Source organism: Scyliorhinus torazame, chromosome 25 (genome assembly GCF_047496885.1).
Source record: "Scyliorhinus torazame isolate Kashiwa2021f chromosome 25, sScyTor2.1, whole genome shotgun sequence".
Taxonomy (NCBI): domain Eukaryota; kingdom Metazoa; phylum Chordata; class Chondrichthyes; order Carcharhiniformes; family Scyliorhinidae; genus Scyliorhinus; species Scyliorhinus torazame.
Window position 1 is genome coordinate 6952786 of NC_092731.1, and position 16766 is coordinate 6969551.

The 16766-nt window shown below is 59.3% G+C and overlaps 1 protein-coding gene across 1 annotated transcript in view; it reads left to right on the top strand.

The window, feature by feature from the left end:
• The window catches only part of LOC140402274 (EH domain-containing protein 2-like), a 61428-nt gene that overhangs the window by 12636 nt on the left and 32026 nt on the right, over nt 1–16766 (top strand). The window contains exon 3 of the mRNA XM_072489918.1: nt 12276–12688. Within this exon, the coding sequence (XP_072346019.1) occupies nt 12276–12688 (413 nt within the window). The remainder of the gene's footprint in view (nt 1–12275; nt 12689–16766) is intronic.

Sequence of the window (16766 nt, forward strand, 5' to 3'; positions counted from 1 at the left end):
AGCCTGTCCTTCTGCAGCCCCCCTGGGTGGATATTGGGGGGTGGGTGGGGACGGGGAGGGCTGAATGGCCTCCCTCATCCTTTATCTAAACCTACATTATGACAACAGTATTTGATCAAATCCGAGCAGAATTGATTCCATTTAAAGGGACAATTCTCAATGACCCAATTTGAGGGTCTGAACCGTCCTTTGATTCAGGCCTTGGCTCCAAGCGAGAGATAATTTAAAAAATAGAATCACAAGATTCTGAGCACTGCCAAAATCACAAATGACATTAAAACTTCAGAACCAAACTGCAGCCAATCACCATTAATTGTCCCTAATTTCCCCCGGTCTCTGACTTTTCTCAATTATGCATCAGAAACAAGTCAATCAACGAATAAACCCACCCCCAGAGGTTATGCACAATTCACACGGGCTGGTGTGAGGGGCTTGACCCTGACCCTGTGGTAAGGGACCAGACTGTGTGGGGAGGGGCCGGACTGTGTGGGGAGGGGCCGGTCTGTGTGGGGAGGGGCCGGACTGTGTGGGGAGGGGCCGGACTGTGTGGGGAGGGGCTGGACTGAGTGGGGAGGGGCTGGACTGTGTGGGGAGGGCCCGGACTGTGTGGGGAGTGGCCAGACTCTTCGTGGAGGGGCCGGAATGTGTGGGGAGGGACCAGACAGCATGGGGAGGGGCCAGGCTGTGTGGGGAGGGGCCGGACTGTGTGGGGAGGGGCCGGACTGTGTGGGGAGGGGCCGGACTGTGTGGGGAGGGGCCGGACTGTGTGGGGAGGGGCTGGACTGAGTGGGGAGGGGCCGGACTGTGTGGGGAGGGGCTGGACTGAGTGGGGAGGGGCCGGACTGTGTGGGGAGGGCCCGGACTGTGTGGGGAGTGGCCAGACTCTGTGGGGAGGGGCCGGAATGTGTGGGGAGGGACCAGACAGCGTGGGGAGGGGCCAGACTGTGTGGGGAGGGGCCGGACTGTGTGGGGAAGGGCCGGACTGTGTGGAGAGGGGCCAGACTGTGTGGGGAGGGGCCGGACTGTGTGGGGAGGGGCCGAACTGTGTGGGGAGGGGCCGGACTGTGTGGGGAGGGGCTGGACTGAGTGGGGAGGGGCCGGACTGTGTGGGGAGGGCCCGGACTGTGTGGGGAGTGGCCAGACTCTGTGGGGAGGGGCCGGAATGTGTGGGGAGGGACCAGACAGCGTGGGGAGGGGCCAGACTGTGTGGGGAGGGGCCGGACTGTGTGGGGAAGGGCCGGACTGTGTGGGGAGGGCCCGGACTGTCGGGGCAGGAGCCGGACTGTGTGGGGAGGGCCCGGACTGAGTGGGGAGGGGCCGGACTGAGTGGGGAGGGGCCGGACTGTGTGGAGAGGGGCCGGACTGTGTGGGGAGGGGCTGGACAGTGTGGGGAGGGGCCGGACTGTGTGGGGAGGGGCCGGACTGTGTGGGGACGGGCCAGACTGTATGGGGAGGGGCCGGACTGAGTGGGGAGGGGCCGGACTGTGTGGAGAGGGGCCGGACTGTGTGGGGAGGGGCTGGACAGTGTGGGGAGGGGCCGGACTGTGTGGGGAGGGGCCGGACTGTGTGGGGAGGGGCCGGACTGGGTAGGGAGGGGCCAGACTGAGTGGGGAGGGGCCAGACTGTGTGGGGAGGGGCCGGACTGTGTGGGGAGGGGCCAGACTGTGTGGGGAGGGCCCGGACTGTCGGGGCAGGAGCCGGACTGTGTGGGGAGGGCCCGGACTGAGTGGGGAGGGGCCGGACTGAGTGGGGAGGGGCCGGACTGTGTGGGGAGGGCCCGGACTGTGTGGGGAGGGGCTGGACTGAGTGGGGAGGGGCCGGACTGTGTGGGGAGGGGCTGGACTGAGTGGGGAGGGGCCGGACTGTGTGGGGAGGGCCCGGACTGTGTGGGGAGTGGCCAGACTCTGTGGGGAGGGGCCGGAATGTGTGGGGAGGGACCAGACAGCGTGGGGAGGGGCCAGACTGTGTGGGGAGGGGCCGGACTGTGTGGGGAGGGGCCGGACTGTGTGGGGAAGGGCCGGACTGTGTGGAGAGGGGCCAGACTGTGTGGGGAGGGGCCGGACTGTGTGGGGAGGGGCCGAACTGTGTGGGGAGGGGCCGGACTGTGTGGGGAGGGGCCGGACTGTGTGGGGAGGGGCTGGACTGAGTGGGGAGGGGCCGGACTGTGTGGGGAGGGCCCGGACTGTGTGGGGAGGGGCCAGACTCTGTGGGGAGGGGCTGGAATGTGTGGGGAGGGACCAGACAGCGTGGGGAGGGGCCAGACTGTGTGGGGAGGGGCCGGACTGTGTGGCGAAGGGCCGGACTGTGTGGGGAGGGCCCGGACTGTCGGGGCAGGAGCCGGACTGTGTGGGGAGGGCCCGGACTGAGTGGGGAGGGGCCGGACTGAGTGGGGAGGGGCCGGACTGTGTGGGGAGGGCCCGGACTGTGTGGGGAGGGGCCGGACTGTGTGGAGAGGGGCCGGACTGTGTGGGGAGGGGCTGGACAGTGTGGGGAGGGGCCGGACTGTGTGGGGAGGGGCCGGACTGTGTGGGGAGGGGCCAGACTGTATGGGGAGGGGCCGGACTGAGTGGGGAGGGGCCGGACTGTGTGGAGAGGGGCCGGACTGTGTGGGGAGGGGCTGGACAGTGTGGGGAGGGGCCGGACTGTGTGGGGAGGGGCCGGACTGTGTGGGGAGGGGCCAGACTGTGTGGGAGGGGCCGGACTGTGTGGGGAGGGGCCGGACTGTGTGGGGAGGGGCCAGACTGTGTGGGGAGGGCCCGGACTGTCGGGGCAGGAGCCGGACTGTGTGGGGAGGGCCCGGACTGAGTGGGAGGGGCCGGACTGAGTGGGGAGGGGCCGGACTGTGTGGGGAGGGCCCGGACTGTGTGGGGAGGGGCCGGACTGAGTGGGGAGGGGCCAGACTGTGTGGGAGGGGCCGGACTGTGTGGGGTGGGGCCGGACTGTCGGGGCAGGAGCCGGACTGTGTGGGGAGGGGCCGGACTGTGTGGGGAGGGGCCAGACTGTGTGGGGAGGGGCCGGACTGTGTGGGGAGGGGCCAGACTGTGTGGGGAGGGGCTGGACAGTGTGGGGAGGGGCTGGACTGTGTGGAGAGGGGCCAGACTGTGTGGGGAGGGGCCGGATTGTGTGGGGAGGGGCCGGACTGTGTGGGGAGGGGCCAGACTGTGTGGGGAGGGGCTGGACAGTGTGGGGAGGGGCTTGACTGTGTGGAGAGGGGCCAGACTGTGTGGGGAGGGGCTGGACAGTGTGGGGAGGGGCTGGACTGAGTGGGGAGGGGCCGGACTGTGTGGGGAGGGGCCGGACTGAGTAGGGAGGGGCCAGACTGAGTGGGGAGGGACAGACTGTGTGGGGAGGGGCCGGACTGTGTGGGGAGGGGCTGGACAGTGTGGGGAGGGGCCGGACTGTGTGGGGAGGGGCCGGACTGTGTGGGGAGGGGCCGGACTGGGTAGGGAGGGGCCAGACTGAGTGGGGAGGGGCCAGACTGTGTGGGGAGGGGCCGGACTGTGTGGGGAGGGGCCAGACTGTGTGGGGAGGGCCCGGACTGTCGGGGCAGGAGCCGGACTGTGTGGGGAGGGCCCGGACTGAGTGGGGAGGGGCCGGACTGAGTGGGGAGGGGCCGGACTGTGTGGGGAGGGCCCGGACTGTGTGGGGAGGGGCCGGACTGAGTGGGGAGGGGCCAGACTGTGTGGGAGGGGCCGGACTGTGTGGGGTGGGGCCGGACTGTCGGGGCAGGAGCCGGACTGTGTGGGGAGGGGCCGGACTGTGTGGGGAGGGGCCAGACTGTGTGGGGAGGGGCCGGACTGTGTGGGGAGGGGCCAGACTGTGTGGGGAGGGGCTGGACAGTGTGGGGAGGGGCTGGACTGTGTGGAGAGGGGCCAGACTGTGTGGGGAGGGGCCGGATTGTGTGGGGAGGGGCCGGACTGTGTGGGGAGGGGCCAGACTGTGTGGGGAGGGGCTGGACAGTGTGGGGGAGGGGCTTGACTGTGTGGAGAGGGGCCAGACTGTGTGGGGAGGGGCTGGACAGTGTGGGGAGGGGCTGGACTGAGTGGGGAGGGGCCGGACTGTGTGGGGAGGGGCCGGACTGAGTAGGGAGGGGCCAGACTGAGTGGGGAGGGACAGACTGTGTGGGGAGGGGCCGGACTGTGTGGGGAGGGGCCAGACAGTGTGGGAGGGGCTGGACTGTGTGGGGAGGGGCTGGACTGTGTGGGGAGGGGCCAGACTGTGTGGGGAGGGGCCGGACTGTGTGGGGAGGGGCCAGACAGTGTGGGGAGGGGCCGGACTGCGTGGGGAGGGGCCAGACTCTGTGGGGAGGGGCTGGACTGTGTGGGGAGGGGCCGGACTGTGTGGGGAGGGGCCGGACTGTGCGGGGAGGAGCCGGACTGTGTGGAGAGGGGCCGGACTGTGTGGGGAGGGGCTGGACTGAGTGGGGAGGGGCCAGACTGTGTGGAGAGGGGCGGGACTGTGTGGGGAGGGGCTGGACTGTGTGGGGAGGGGCTGGACTGTGTGGGGAGGGGCCTGATGGTGTGGGGAGGGGATGGACTGTGTGGGATGGGGCGAGACTGTGTGGGGAGGAGCCAGACTGTGTGGGGAGGGGCCTGACTGTGTGGAGAGGGGCCAGACTGTGTGGGGAGGGGCCAGACTGTGTGTGGAGGGGCCAGACTCTTTGGGGAGGGGCCAGACTGTGTGGGGAGGGGCCGGACTGTGTGGAGAGGGGCCAGACTGAGTGGGGAGGGGCCAGACTGTATGGGGAGGGGCCGGACTGTGTGGGGAGGGGCCAGACTGTGTGGGGAGGGGCTAGACTGTGTGGGGAGGGGCCAGACTCTGTGGGGAGGGGCCTGACTGTGTGGAGAGGGGCCAGACTGTGTGTGGAGGGGCCAGACTCTTTGGGGAGGGGCCGGACTGTGTGGGGAGGGGCCGGACTGTGTGGAGAGGGGCCAGACTGAGTGGGGAGGGGCCGGACTGTGTGGGGAGGGGCCAGACTGTGTGGGGAGGGGCCAGACTGTGTGGGGAGGGGCCAGACTGTGTGGGGAGGGGCCAGACTGTGGGGAGGGGCCAGACTGTGTGGGGAGGGGCTGGACGGTGTGGGGAGGGTCCGGACTGAGTGGGGAGGGGCCAGACTGTGTGGGGAGGGGCCGGACGGTGTGGGGAGGGGCCAGACTGTGTGGGATGGGGCCAGACTGTGTGTGGAAGGGCCAGACTGTGTGGGGAGGGGCCAGACGGTGTGGGGAGGGGCCAGACTGTGTGTGGAAGGGACAGACGGTGTGGGGAGGGGCCAGACTGTGTGGGGAGGGGCCAGACTGTGTGGGGAGGGGCCAGACGGTGTGTGGAAGGGCCAGACGGTGTGGGGAGGGGCCAGACGGTGTGGCGAGGGGCCAGACTGTGTGGGGAGGGGCCAGACGGTGTGGGGAGGGGCCAGACGGTGTGGGGAGGTGCCAGACGGTGTGGGGAGGGGCCAGAGTGTGGGGAGGGGCCAGACTGTGTGGGGAGGTGTCAGACTGTGTGGGGAGGGGCCAGACGGTGTGGGGAGGGGCCAGATGGTGTGGGGAGGGGCCAGACTGTGTGGGGAGGGGCCAGACTGTGTGGGGAGGGGCAGACAGTGTGGGGAGGGGCCAGACAGTGTGGGGAGGGGCCAGTCTGTGTGGGGAGGGGCCAGACTGTGTGGGGAGGGGCCAGACTGTGTGGGGAGGGGCCAGACTGCGTGGGGAGGGGCCAGACTGCGTGGGGAGGGGCCAGACTGTGTGGGGAGGGGCCAGACTGTGTGGGGAGGTGCCAGACGGTGTGGGGAGGGGCCAGACTGTGTGGGGAGGGGCCAGATGGTGTGGGGCGGGGCCAGACGGTGTGGGGAGGGGCCAGTCTGTGTGGGGAGGTGCCAGACTGTGTGGGGAGGGGCCAGACTGTGTGGGGAGGTGCCAGACTGTGTGGGGAGGGGCCAGTCTGTGTGGGGAGGTGCCAGACGGTGTGGGGAGGGGCCAGACGGTGTGGGGCGGGGCCAGTCTGCGTGGGGAGGCGCCAGACTGTGTGGGGAGGGGCCAGACGGTGTGGGGCGGGGCCAGACTGTGTGGGGAGGGGCCAGACGGTGTGGGGCGGGGCCAGACTGTGTGGGGAGGTGCCAGACGGCGTGGGGAGGGGCCAGACTACGTGGGGAGGGGCCAGACTGTGTGGGGAGGTGCCAGACGGCGTGGGGAGGGGCCAGACTGCGTGGGGAGGGGCCAGACTGTGTGGGGAGGTGCCAGACGGTACTAACAAGTGCGTCTGGGGGAGAAAATCAGAAACATTTTCCTTCTCCTGGATACCGAGTGACCCTGTCGATTGGGGTTTACGTGTGGACAGGGTGAGGGGCCAGCTGGCTGACACCCTCTGACTGGGATAGCATGGGAAGAATGGCCTTCCCTGGGCAATGGTAAAAGTGTGACCACACATCAAATTCGGAAAAGAAACCAAACTCTGACATTAACCCATCGCCCTCCTCGAAGCGGTAACGGGCACCAAAGTGAAGCTTCGCAATAAAAACCTGTCATTCTGATGAAGATCATCAATTATTTAGACTCCTGTCTACAAATGGAATTTTAATAAGCATTCGGCAGGAGCCAGGTGATGGGAGGGGTATGCAAAACACAGGGGCTGTTCCAAACCTGGAAGTTTGTTTTGTAATTATAAGCGCAGAGCTTTGTTAAGTGCATCCTGTGGGCATAATAAACAGCGGAAAAATGAGTTTGGAGCTGATGAAAATAATGTCAGGGAGAGATTTTAATCTGGTGTTGAGCATTTGTGTTTCTTGCTCCCTTGTGTTGCTGTGTCTGCTCCTCAGTGATGTTGTTCTGCTTTCAGTGTTTCCCCCCTGTTTAACTAGCGCCGCCTGACTTATTCCTGGGACTTTGATCTCCAACAGGCAGCACAGCTCGCTGTTACAGATGGGCGGTCGTTGCCTGAACTTGCAGGGAGGAATTTGAAGAGCGAGTTTGTGCAGCTCTGCCAAAACAAAGCTGAACCTGCCCCGAGCTCAGGCGGAGGGGGGAATATTATGGAAATCTGGGAAGGTTGGAGGGGAAACAATTGGGAATTAACAACCCCACCTTTACCCGGGGGTACTTGATGGGTGAGTGTGGTGTTGGGCTTCAAACCAGCAAAGGTGAACTCTACACTTTATCAGAACCACGAGAGCCATCAACATACGACAGTCACTGATAAACCCAGTGGGGAATTCAGGAGAAACCTCTTTACCCAGAGAGTGGGGAGAATGTGGGACTGGATCCCACTGGGAGTGGGGAGAATGTGGGACTCGCTCGCACAGGGAGTGCGGAGAATGTGGGACTCGCTCCCACGGGGAGTGGGGAGAATGTGGGACTCACTCCCACAGGGAGTGGGGAGAATGTGGAACTCGCTCCCACTGGGAGTGGGGAGAATGTGGGACTCGCTCGCACAGGGAGTGGGGAGAATGTGGGACTCACTCCCACGGGGAGTGGGGAGAATGTGGGACTCGCTCCCACGGGGAGTGGGGAGAATGTGGAACTCGCTCCCACAGGGAGCGGGGAGAATGTGGAACTCGCTCCCACAGGGAGCGGGGAGAATGTGGGACTCGCTCCCACGGGGAGTGGGGAGAATGTGGAACTCGCTCCCACTGGGAGTGGGCAGAATGTGGGACTCGCTCGCACAGGGAGTGGGGAGAATGTGGAACTCGCTCCCACGGGGAGTGGGGAGAATGTGGGACTCACTCCCACGGGGAGTGGGGAGAATGTGGAACTCGCTCCCACGGGGAGTGGGGAGAATGTGGGACTCGCTTCCACGGGGAGTGGGGAGAATGTGGGACTCGCTCCCACGGGGAGTGGTTGAGGTGAATACTGGAGATAAAAGTAAGTAGATGTCCGCACAGTCCCTGGCTGCTTTTCCACTTTGAGGGGGGGAGCTGACTAGTGATGATTTAACCTGAGGGTGACCACACCTCAGGCGAGGGGCACGTGGAACCTTCATGGAAAACCTCATCCGGTACGGCGAATAGACGGTTGTGGTGATAGGAGGAGACTTTGTGTGGGGCAGAAACCCCAGCCTGGAGATGTTTCTGTGCTGTATTTCTGTGTAATGCTCTGCACACGTTGTCCGTCTGTTTGATAAATCACCGCTTGTTGAACTCGACCTGGCTGGCTCTTCCCCGGCTTGTTACATTTTATTTTCCTCATCTGCTTTCAGGTTGTTGCAGGGTTGGAGGATATATTCTCACCTGTCTGCCAAGCAAGCAGCAAATCCCTCCAGTCCCAATTCACAAAGGACAAATCCTAATTTTGCTGCATTTACTGGAGCAAGAGAACGAAACATCCAACCCTCCTCGTCACAGCAGCCACACGCATCCTGAAACCCTTCCCAACGCCCAACATGGCCGACCGTCCGAGTAAAATCCCCCCCCCCTCCGGCCTTTCCCCATCTCCTTCGACTCCCTCAGAGCCCAGGAATCTACCCAACTCTGTCTCGAATATATCAATGACTGAGAATATTCCAAAGATTCACAACCCTTTGAGTTAAGAACTCTCTCCTCACCTCAGACTCAAAATGTTGCCTCAATGGACAGAATTTTGCACCCCCCCCTCCCCCTAAGGCAGAGGAGAGGCGGGGGCAGGGGCAGGGGTAGCGTAAACCTGAATGGATGCCCACCCAGGTGCAATGTCACTCGGGCAATGCATTGGGCAGGAAATTTGCCCTCTACCCTATTGAGGCCCCAAAATGGCCACTGAAGGGCCTTCTCCCGCCCAGCCTCAATTTTTAATTTGACGGGAATGGGGAGGGTGGGAAAATGACAATCAAACTTTTTCCTATCTCAGGTGGGAAGCGTGTGGCTGGGGGGACTTACAGTGACGGCCCCCTAAAATATGGGGTAACCTCCCCCCTCTCCCCGAGGATGTTGAAGCTCTGGGACCCCCTCCCCCACTGACTTACCCCCACAACAGCACAGTCGCACACACACCCTCCCCAAACCCCCCAGGACGCCCCCTACCCTCCCTGCCCCGGGACTGATCGATGCAACGGCCCCAATACTTCGCTCCAGGGCATTGCATCCCGTACCTGAACACAACCCCCCCCCCCCCGCCCCCGTGATCACTGACCCAATGCCAGCTCCCGATCCGGAAGCAACTTGACCGTCAGATTCTCTTCCTTGTTTTCAAATCCCCCCACGGCCTGGCTCGCCCCTCCCTGACTGCCTCTCGCCCCGTGACTCTCCCGAGATGTCCGCGCTCCTCCAAACCCGGCCTCCTCGCTCCCGGAGGAGCGGTACGAAGGCGAATGTGCGCCGTTGCATTGAGGCGCTCTTATCCGCTGGCCTGAAGCTCGGGTTGCTGACAATCGGAAAATTGAGGTTGATCCATTTGCCCTGAATTCTTTCTTTGGCAATCATTCTGCCGCTAATCACTTCCAGCTCCCACACTCGGCAACTCTCGCTTTCTGGCTTCGCTTTGCCTGATTTGCAAAGGGTTCGCTTGATTGAAAGTGCCGCAGATGTTTGAAAGTGTTTCCCCCTGTGTTGTGGGGGCAGAGCCTGTGCGTTAGTCGGCCATTACACAGCGATCTCCTCTCTTAAACACTCATTGCTAACTCAGCCTTTTAAGGAATTCTTTGTTGCTGGGGAGTGACTGGTTGCCAAGGGCCGGGTGCTCTTCCTGGTTACAGTTTTTTGTTTGGCAAACTGAGATTCCGCCTGTGCAGAAATCCATCGGGGAATGAGATTCAGTCCAGCCCATTCCGGCAGGACAGCAAATAATAAGGACTTGCATTTCTGTTGCCACTTTCCCAACCCCGCTACTCCCCAACTCACTCCGCGGGCCCCCAATCAGTTACTCTTTGAACTGCATTCTCTGTGTGATGTGGGAAACACAGCAGCCAGTTTGCGCAGAGCAAGATCCCAAAGATAACAATGTGATCATCAGCTCTGGATTTTGGTTTCAAGGCAACTATTGGTCAGGAGGCCATCGTGGAAAACCCCCCCTGCTCTCGAGAATTGGGGCACCTTTTACAGACACCCGTCTCCTCTAGAGAGACGGCACCTCTGACAGGGCGGCACTCCCTCAGTACTGACCCTCTGACAGTGCAGCACTCCCTCAGTACTGACCCTCTGACAGTGCGGCACTCCCTCAGTACTGACCCTCTGACAGTGCGGCACTCCCTCAGTACTGACCCTCTGACAGTGCAGCACTCCCTCAGTACTGACCCTGTGACAGTGCGGCACTCCCTCAGTACTGACCCTCTGACAGTGCGGCACTCCCTCAGCACTGACCCTCTGACAGTGCGGCACTCCCCCAGTACTGACCCTCTGACAGTGCAGCACTCCCTCAGTACTGACCCTCTGACAGTGCGGCACTCCCTCAGTACTGACCCTCTGACAGTGCGGCACTCCCTCAGTACTGACCCTCTGACAGTGCGGCACTCCCTCAGTACTGACCCTCTGACAGTGGAGCACTCCCTCAGTACTGACCCTCTGACAGTGCAGCACTCCCTCAGTACTGACCCTCTGACAGTGCGGCACTCCCTCAGCACTGACCCTCTGACAGTGCTGCACTCCCTCAGTACTATCCCTCTGACAGTGCGGCACTCCCTCCGTGCTCACCCTCTGACATTGCGGCACTCCCTCAGTACTGACCCTCTGACAGTGCGGCACTCCCTCAGCACGGACCCTCTGACAGTGCGGCACTCCCTAAGTACTGACCCTCTGACAGTGCAGCATTCCCTCAGCACGGACCCTCTGACAGTGCAGCACTCCCTCAGCACTGACCCTCTGACAGTGAGGCACTCCCTCAGTACTGACCCTCTGACAGTGCAGCATTCCCTCAGCACGGACTCTCTGACAGTGCGGCACTCCCTCAGCACTGACCCTCTGACAGTGCAGCGCTCCCTCAGTACTGACCCTCTGACAGTGCAGCGCTCCCTCAGTACTGACCCCACTCGCCGTGGGAGCGAGTCCCACATTCTACCCACACCCTGTGGGAGCGAGTTCCACATTCTCCCCATTCCCCGTGGGAGCGAGTTCCACATTCTCCCCGCTCCCTGTGGGAGCGAGTTCCACATTCTCCCCACTCCCTGTGGGAGTGAGTCCCACATTCTCCCCATTCCCTGTGGGAGCGAGTCCCACATTCTCCCCACTCCCCGTGGGAGCGAGTCCCACATTCTCCCCACTCCCTGTGGGAGCGAGTCCCACATTCTCCACGCTCCCTGTGGGAGCGAGTCCCACATTCTCCCCACTCCCTTTGGGAGTGAGTCCCACATTCTCCCCCCTCCCCGTGGGAGCGAGTTCCACATTCTCCCCACTCCCCGTGGGAGCGAGTCCCACATTCTCCCCACTCCCTGTGGGAGCGAGTCCCACATTCTCCACACTCCCTGTGGGAGCGAGTCCCACATTCTCCCCACTCCCTGTGGGAGCGAGTCCCACATTCTTCCCACTCCCCGTGGGAGCGAGTCCCACATTCTCCCCACTCCTTGTGGGAGCGAGTCCCACATTCTCCCCCCTCCCCGTGGGAGCGAGTCCCACATCCTCCCCACTCCCTGTGGGAGCGAGTTCCACATTCTCCCCACTCCCCGTGGGAGCGAGTCCCACATTCTCCCCACTCCCCGTGGGACCGAGTTCCACATTCTCCCCACTCCCTGTGGGAGCGAGTCCCACATTCTCCCCACTCCCTGTGGGAGCGAGTCTCACATCCTCCCTGCTCTCTGGGTAAGGATGGTGCTCCTGAATTCCCATTTGGATTTATCAGTGACTGTCGCATATTGATGCTCCCCCTCCACCTTATGTCCCCTGTCCTGATGTCCCACAAGTGGAAATATCTTCTCTGTGTCTACCCCATCGAATCCCCCTTCATAATTTGAACGACCTCTACCAGGTCACCAGGAGGTGTTGTGGGGCAGTGAGTGAGTGTCCACGTCTTGGAGCCGGAAGCTCCGGGTTCGAGGCCCGCCCCGGGGTTTGATGGACAAGGAAGGTGAATCCATACCGCAGCCAGTGATTACCAACCTGCAAAATCCTTCCAAACATTAATGGCTGGCGGTAAGAGTGGGGGAGACTCCTCGACAACCCTCCTCGGTGTGGAGTGGCGCCCCTCAAGCTGGAAGCTCCTGACAACTGACTAGCGACCTGTTCCAGGAATTAGTAGCTATGGGAAGAGACAAAAGTCTGCCTTCGAGAACCAGTAGGTGGGGTGGGGGGTGATGATTGGAATCACCCCTCAGAATCCTCATTTCATTGATAGAGTCCCAGACTGTTCAGCCAATCCCAACTCTTTCTAACGACGCCTTGTGTTTTGCAGGTTACGATTTTGCCGCGGTGCTGCAGTGGTTCGCTGAGCGCGTTGACCGCATCATCCTCCTGTTCGACGCTCACAAGCTGGAGATTTCCGATGAGTTTTCGGAAGCCATCCGAGCTCTGAAGGGAAACGAGGACAAGATCCGGGTGGTCCTGAACAAGGCCGACCAGGTGGACACCCAGCAGCTGATGAGGGTCTATGGGGCCCTGATGTGGTCCCTGGGGAAGGTCATCAACACCCCCGAGGTCATGCGCGTCTACATCGGCTCCTTCTGGTCCGAGCCTCTCCTGATCTCCGAGAACCGCAAGCTGTTTGAGTTGGAGGAGCAGGATCTATTCCAGGACCTTCAGAACCTGCCGAGGAATGCGGCCTTGAGGAAGCTGAACGATCTTGTGAAAAGGGCTCGGCTCGTGAGGGTGAGGATTCTCTTTACCAACCGGGGCGGCAGTGGTGGGGGGAGGGGGATATATTAATTAATGGAGAGTTGACGATTTAATTTAACCCCCCCCCATCGGGGAATTGTTGGGATTGGAGACAATACTTTGTTTACACTTTTCTCAATTCTATTCTTCACTGAAGTCAACGAGGTCAGCTGATTAATTCCACATTCCACCCTTATCCCAAATTTTCATTTGCATTATTGGGTTTGGAAGACATGATGGTGGATTGAAGGGCGGCACAGTGGTCAGCACCTCTGCCTCACAGCGCCAGGGACCCGGGTTCGATCCCCGGCTTGGGTCACTGTCTGTGCGGAGTCTGCACGTTCTCCCCGTGTCTGCGTGGGTTTCCTCCGGGTGCTCCGGTTTCCTCCCACAGCCCAAAGATGTGGTTAGGTGGATTGGCCGTGCTAAATTGCCCCGAAGTGGATTCACGGGGATAGGGCAGGGGAGCGGGCATGGGTAGGGTGCTCTTTCAGTGGGTCGGTGCAGACTCGATGGGCCGAATTTACTGTATGGATTCTATGATTCCCGCCCAGTGAGACATGTTAAAATGACCCTTCATTGGAGTAATTTTTATATTGGGGGGGCAGTTTGAAGACCCCTCCCTCTCTGTCAATTCAAGCGCTGTACCGTTAGAACAGGCAAATCAAGAGTTACTTGTGTCTGAACAGTTGACATTTCAGCGACGGGAATTGGGTTTGAATACAATTTGTGTCACCAGTTTATTTCAAATTCTTTCTACATCAGATTCAGATACTGTTGGGGGAATAATGCTTGTTACTGTGTCAGTGTAGCAAGTCCCCCCCTTTTTAATTTTTATTTATTTATTACAAACATGTATCAAAACAGGTTACAGCGAGTAAACACCTCGTGAAACATACTTCCCAACAATCACCGTCCGTACAAATGTTTTCCCTTTTTCACCCCCCACTCCCTCCCAACGAACAGCTCCTCAAACACGGTTTGGCGATGCCGACCGCCACTCCAGTAAAATTCGCCGCCGTGCAATCAGAGAGGCGAAGGCCACGACATCGGCCTTCCTCCTCTCCATGAGCTCCGGCTTCTCTGAAACCCCAAATATCGCCACCAAAGGGTCCGGGTCCACTCCCTCCTCCACTATCCACAAAGATTGGAGATAGGTGGGTAACTGTAAGAGGGACTGGGAAAAAGCAGTCAGTGCAGGGATCCCCTGCGGTCGTTCCCCTGAGAAACAAGTATACCGCTTTGGATACTTGTGGGGGGGACGGCTTACCAGGGGTAAGCCATGGGGTACGGGCCTCTGGCACGGAGTCTGTCCCTGTTGCTCAGAAGGGAAGGGGGGAGAGGAGCAGAGCATTAGTAATTTGGGACTCTATAGTCAGGGGATTTTGTGGGAGCGTGAGAGACTCACGTTTGGTATGTTGCCTCCCAGGTGCAAGGGTACGTGATGTCTCGGATCGTGTTTTCCGGGTCCTTAGGGGGGAGGGGGAGCAGCCCCAAGTCGTGGTCCACATTGGCACGAACGACATAGGTAGGAAAGGGGACAAGGATGTCAGGCAGGCTTTCAGGGAGCTAGGATGGAAGCTCAGAACTAGAACAAACAGAGTTGTTATCTCTGGGTTGTTGCCCGTGCCACGTGATAGTGAGATGAGGAATAGGGAGAGAGAGCATTTAAACACGTGGCTACAGGGATGGTGCAGGCGGGAGGGATTCAGATTTCTGGATAACTGGGGCTCTTTCTGGGGAAGGTGGGACCTCTACAGACAGGATGGTCTACATCTGAACCTGAGGGGCACAAATATCCTGGGGGGGAGATTTGTTAGTGCTCTTTGGGGGGGTTTAAACTAATGCAGCAGGGGCATGGGAACCTGGATTGTAGTTTTAGGGTAAGGGAGAATGAGAGTATAGAGGTCAGGAGCACAGATTTGACGTCGCAGGAGGGGGCCAGTGTTCAGGTAGGTGGTTTGAAGTGTGTCTACTTCAATGCCAGGAGTATACGAAACAAGGTAGGGGAACTGGCAGCATCGGTTGGTACCTGGGACTTCGATGTTGTGGTCATTTCTGAGACATGGATAGAGCAGGGACAGGAATGGATGTTGCAGGTTCCGGGGTTTAGGTGTTTTAGTAAGCTCAGAGAAGGAGGCAAAAGAGGGGGAGGTGTGGCGCTGCTAGTCAAGAGCAGTATTACGGTGGCGGAGAGGATGCTAGATGGGGACTCATCTTCCGAGGTAGTATGGGCTGAAGTTAGAAACAGGAAAGGAGAGGTCACCCTGTTGGGAGTTTTTTATAGGCCTCCTAATAGTTCTAGGGATCATAGGATCATAGGATCATAGAATTTTGATTCTGGATAAGAGCGAAAGTAACAGGGTAGTTATTATGGGAGACTTTAACTTTCCAAATATTGACTGGAAAAGATATAGTTCGAGTACAATAGATGGGTCGTTTTTTGTACAGTGTGTGCAGGAGGGTTTCCTGAAACAATATGTTGACAGGCCAACAAGAGGCGAGGCCACGTTGGATTTGGTTTTGGGTAATGAACCAGGCCAGGTGTTGGATTTGGAGGTAGGAGAGCACTTTGGGGACAGTGACCACAATTCGGTGACGTTTACGTTAATGATGGAAAGGGATAAGTATACACCGCAGGGCAAGAGTTATAGCTGGGGGAAGGGCAATTATGATGCCATTAGACGTGACTTGGGGGGGATAAGGTGGAGAAGTAGGCTGCAAGTGTTGGGCACACTGGATAAGTGGGGCTTGTTCAAGGATCAGCTACTGCGTGTTCTTGATAAGTATGTACCGGTCAGGCAGGGAGGAAGGCGTCGAGCGAGAGAACCGTGGTTTACCAAGGAAGTGGAATCTCTTGTTAAGAGGAAGAAGGAGGCCTATGTGAAGATGAGGTGTGAAGTTTCGGTTGGGGTGATGGATAGTTACAAGGTAGCGAGGAAGGATCTAAAGAGAGAGCTAAGACGAGCAAGGAGGGGACATGAGAAGTATTTGGCAGGAAGGATCAAGGAAAACCCAAAAGCTTTCTATAGGTATGTCAGGAATAAGCGAATGACTAGGGAAAGAGTAGGACCAGTCAAGGACAGGGATGGGAAATTGTGTGTGGAGTCTGAAGAGATAGGCGAGATACTAAATGAATATTTTTCGTCAGTATTCACTCAGGAAAAAGATAATGTTGTGGAGGAGAATGCTGAGCCCCAGGCTAATAGAATAGATGGCATTGAGGTACGTAGGGAAGAGGTGTTGGCAATTCTGGACAGGCTTAAAATAGATAAGTCCCCGGGACCTGATGGGATTTATCCTAGGATTCTCTGGGAGGCCAGGGAAGAGATTGCTGGACCTTTGGCTTTGATTTTTATGTCATCATTGGCTACAGGAATAGTGCCAGAGGACTGGAGGACAGCAAATGTGGTCCCTTGTTCAAAAAGGGGAGCAGAGACAACCCCGGCAACTATAGACCGGTGAGCCTCACGTCTGTAGTGGGTAAAGTCTTGGAGGGGATTATAAGAGACAAGATTTATAATCATCTAGATAGGAATAATATGATCAGGGATAGTCAGCATGGCTTTGTGAAGGGTAGGTCATGCCTCACAAACCTTATTGAGTTCTTTGAGAAGGTGACTGAACAGGTAGATGAGGGTAGAGCAGTTGATGTGGTGTATATGGATTTCAGCAAAGCGTTTGATAAGGTTCCCTACGGTAGGCTATTGCAGAAAATACGGAGGCTGAGGATTGAGGGTGATTTAGAGATGTGGATCAGAAATTGGCTAGCTGAAAGAAGACAGAGGGTGGTGGTTGATGGGAAATGTTCAGAATGGAGTACAGTCACAAGTGGAGTACCACAAGGATCTATTCTGGGGCCGTTGCTGTTTGTCAATTTTATCAATGACCTAGAGGAAGGCGCAGAAGGGTGGGTGAGTAAATTTGCAGACGATACTAAAGTTGGTGGTGTTGTCGATAGTGTGGAAGGATGTAGCAGGTTACAGAGGGATATAGATAAGCTGCAGAGCTGGGCTGAGAGGTGGCAAATGGAGTTTAATGTAGAGAAGTGTGAGGTGATTCACTTTGGAAG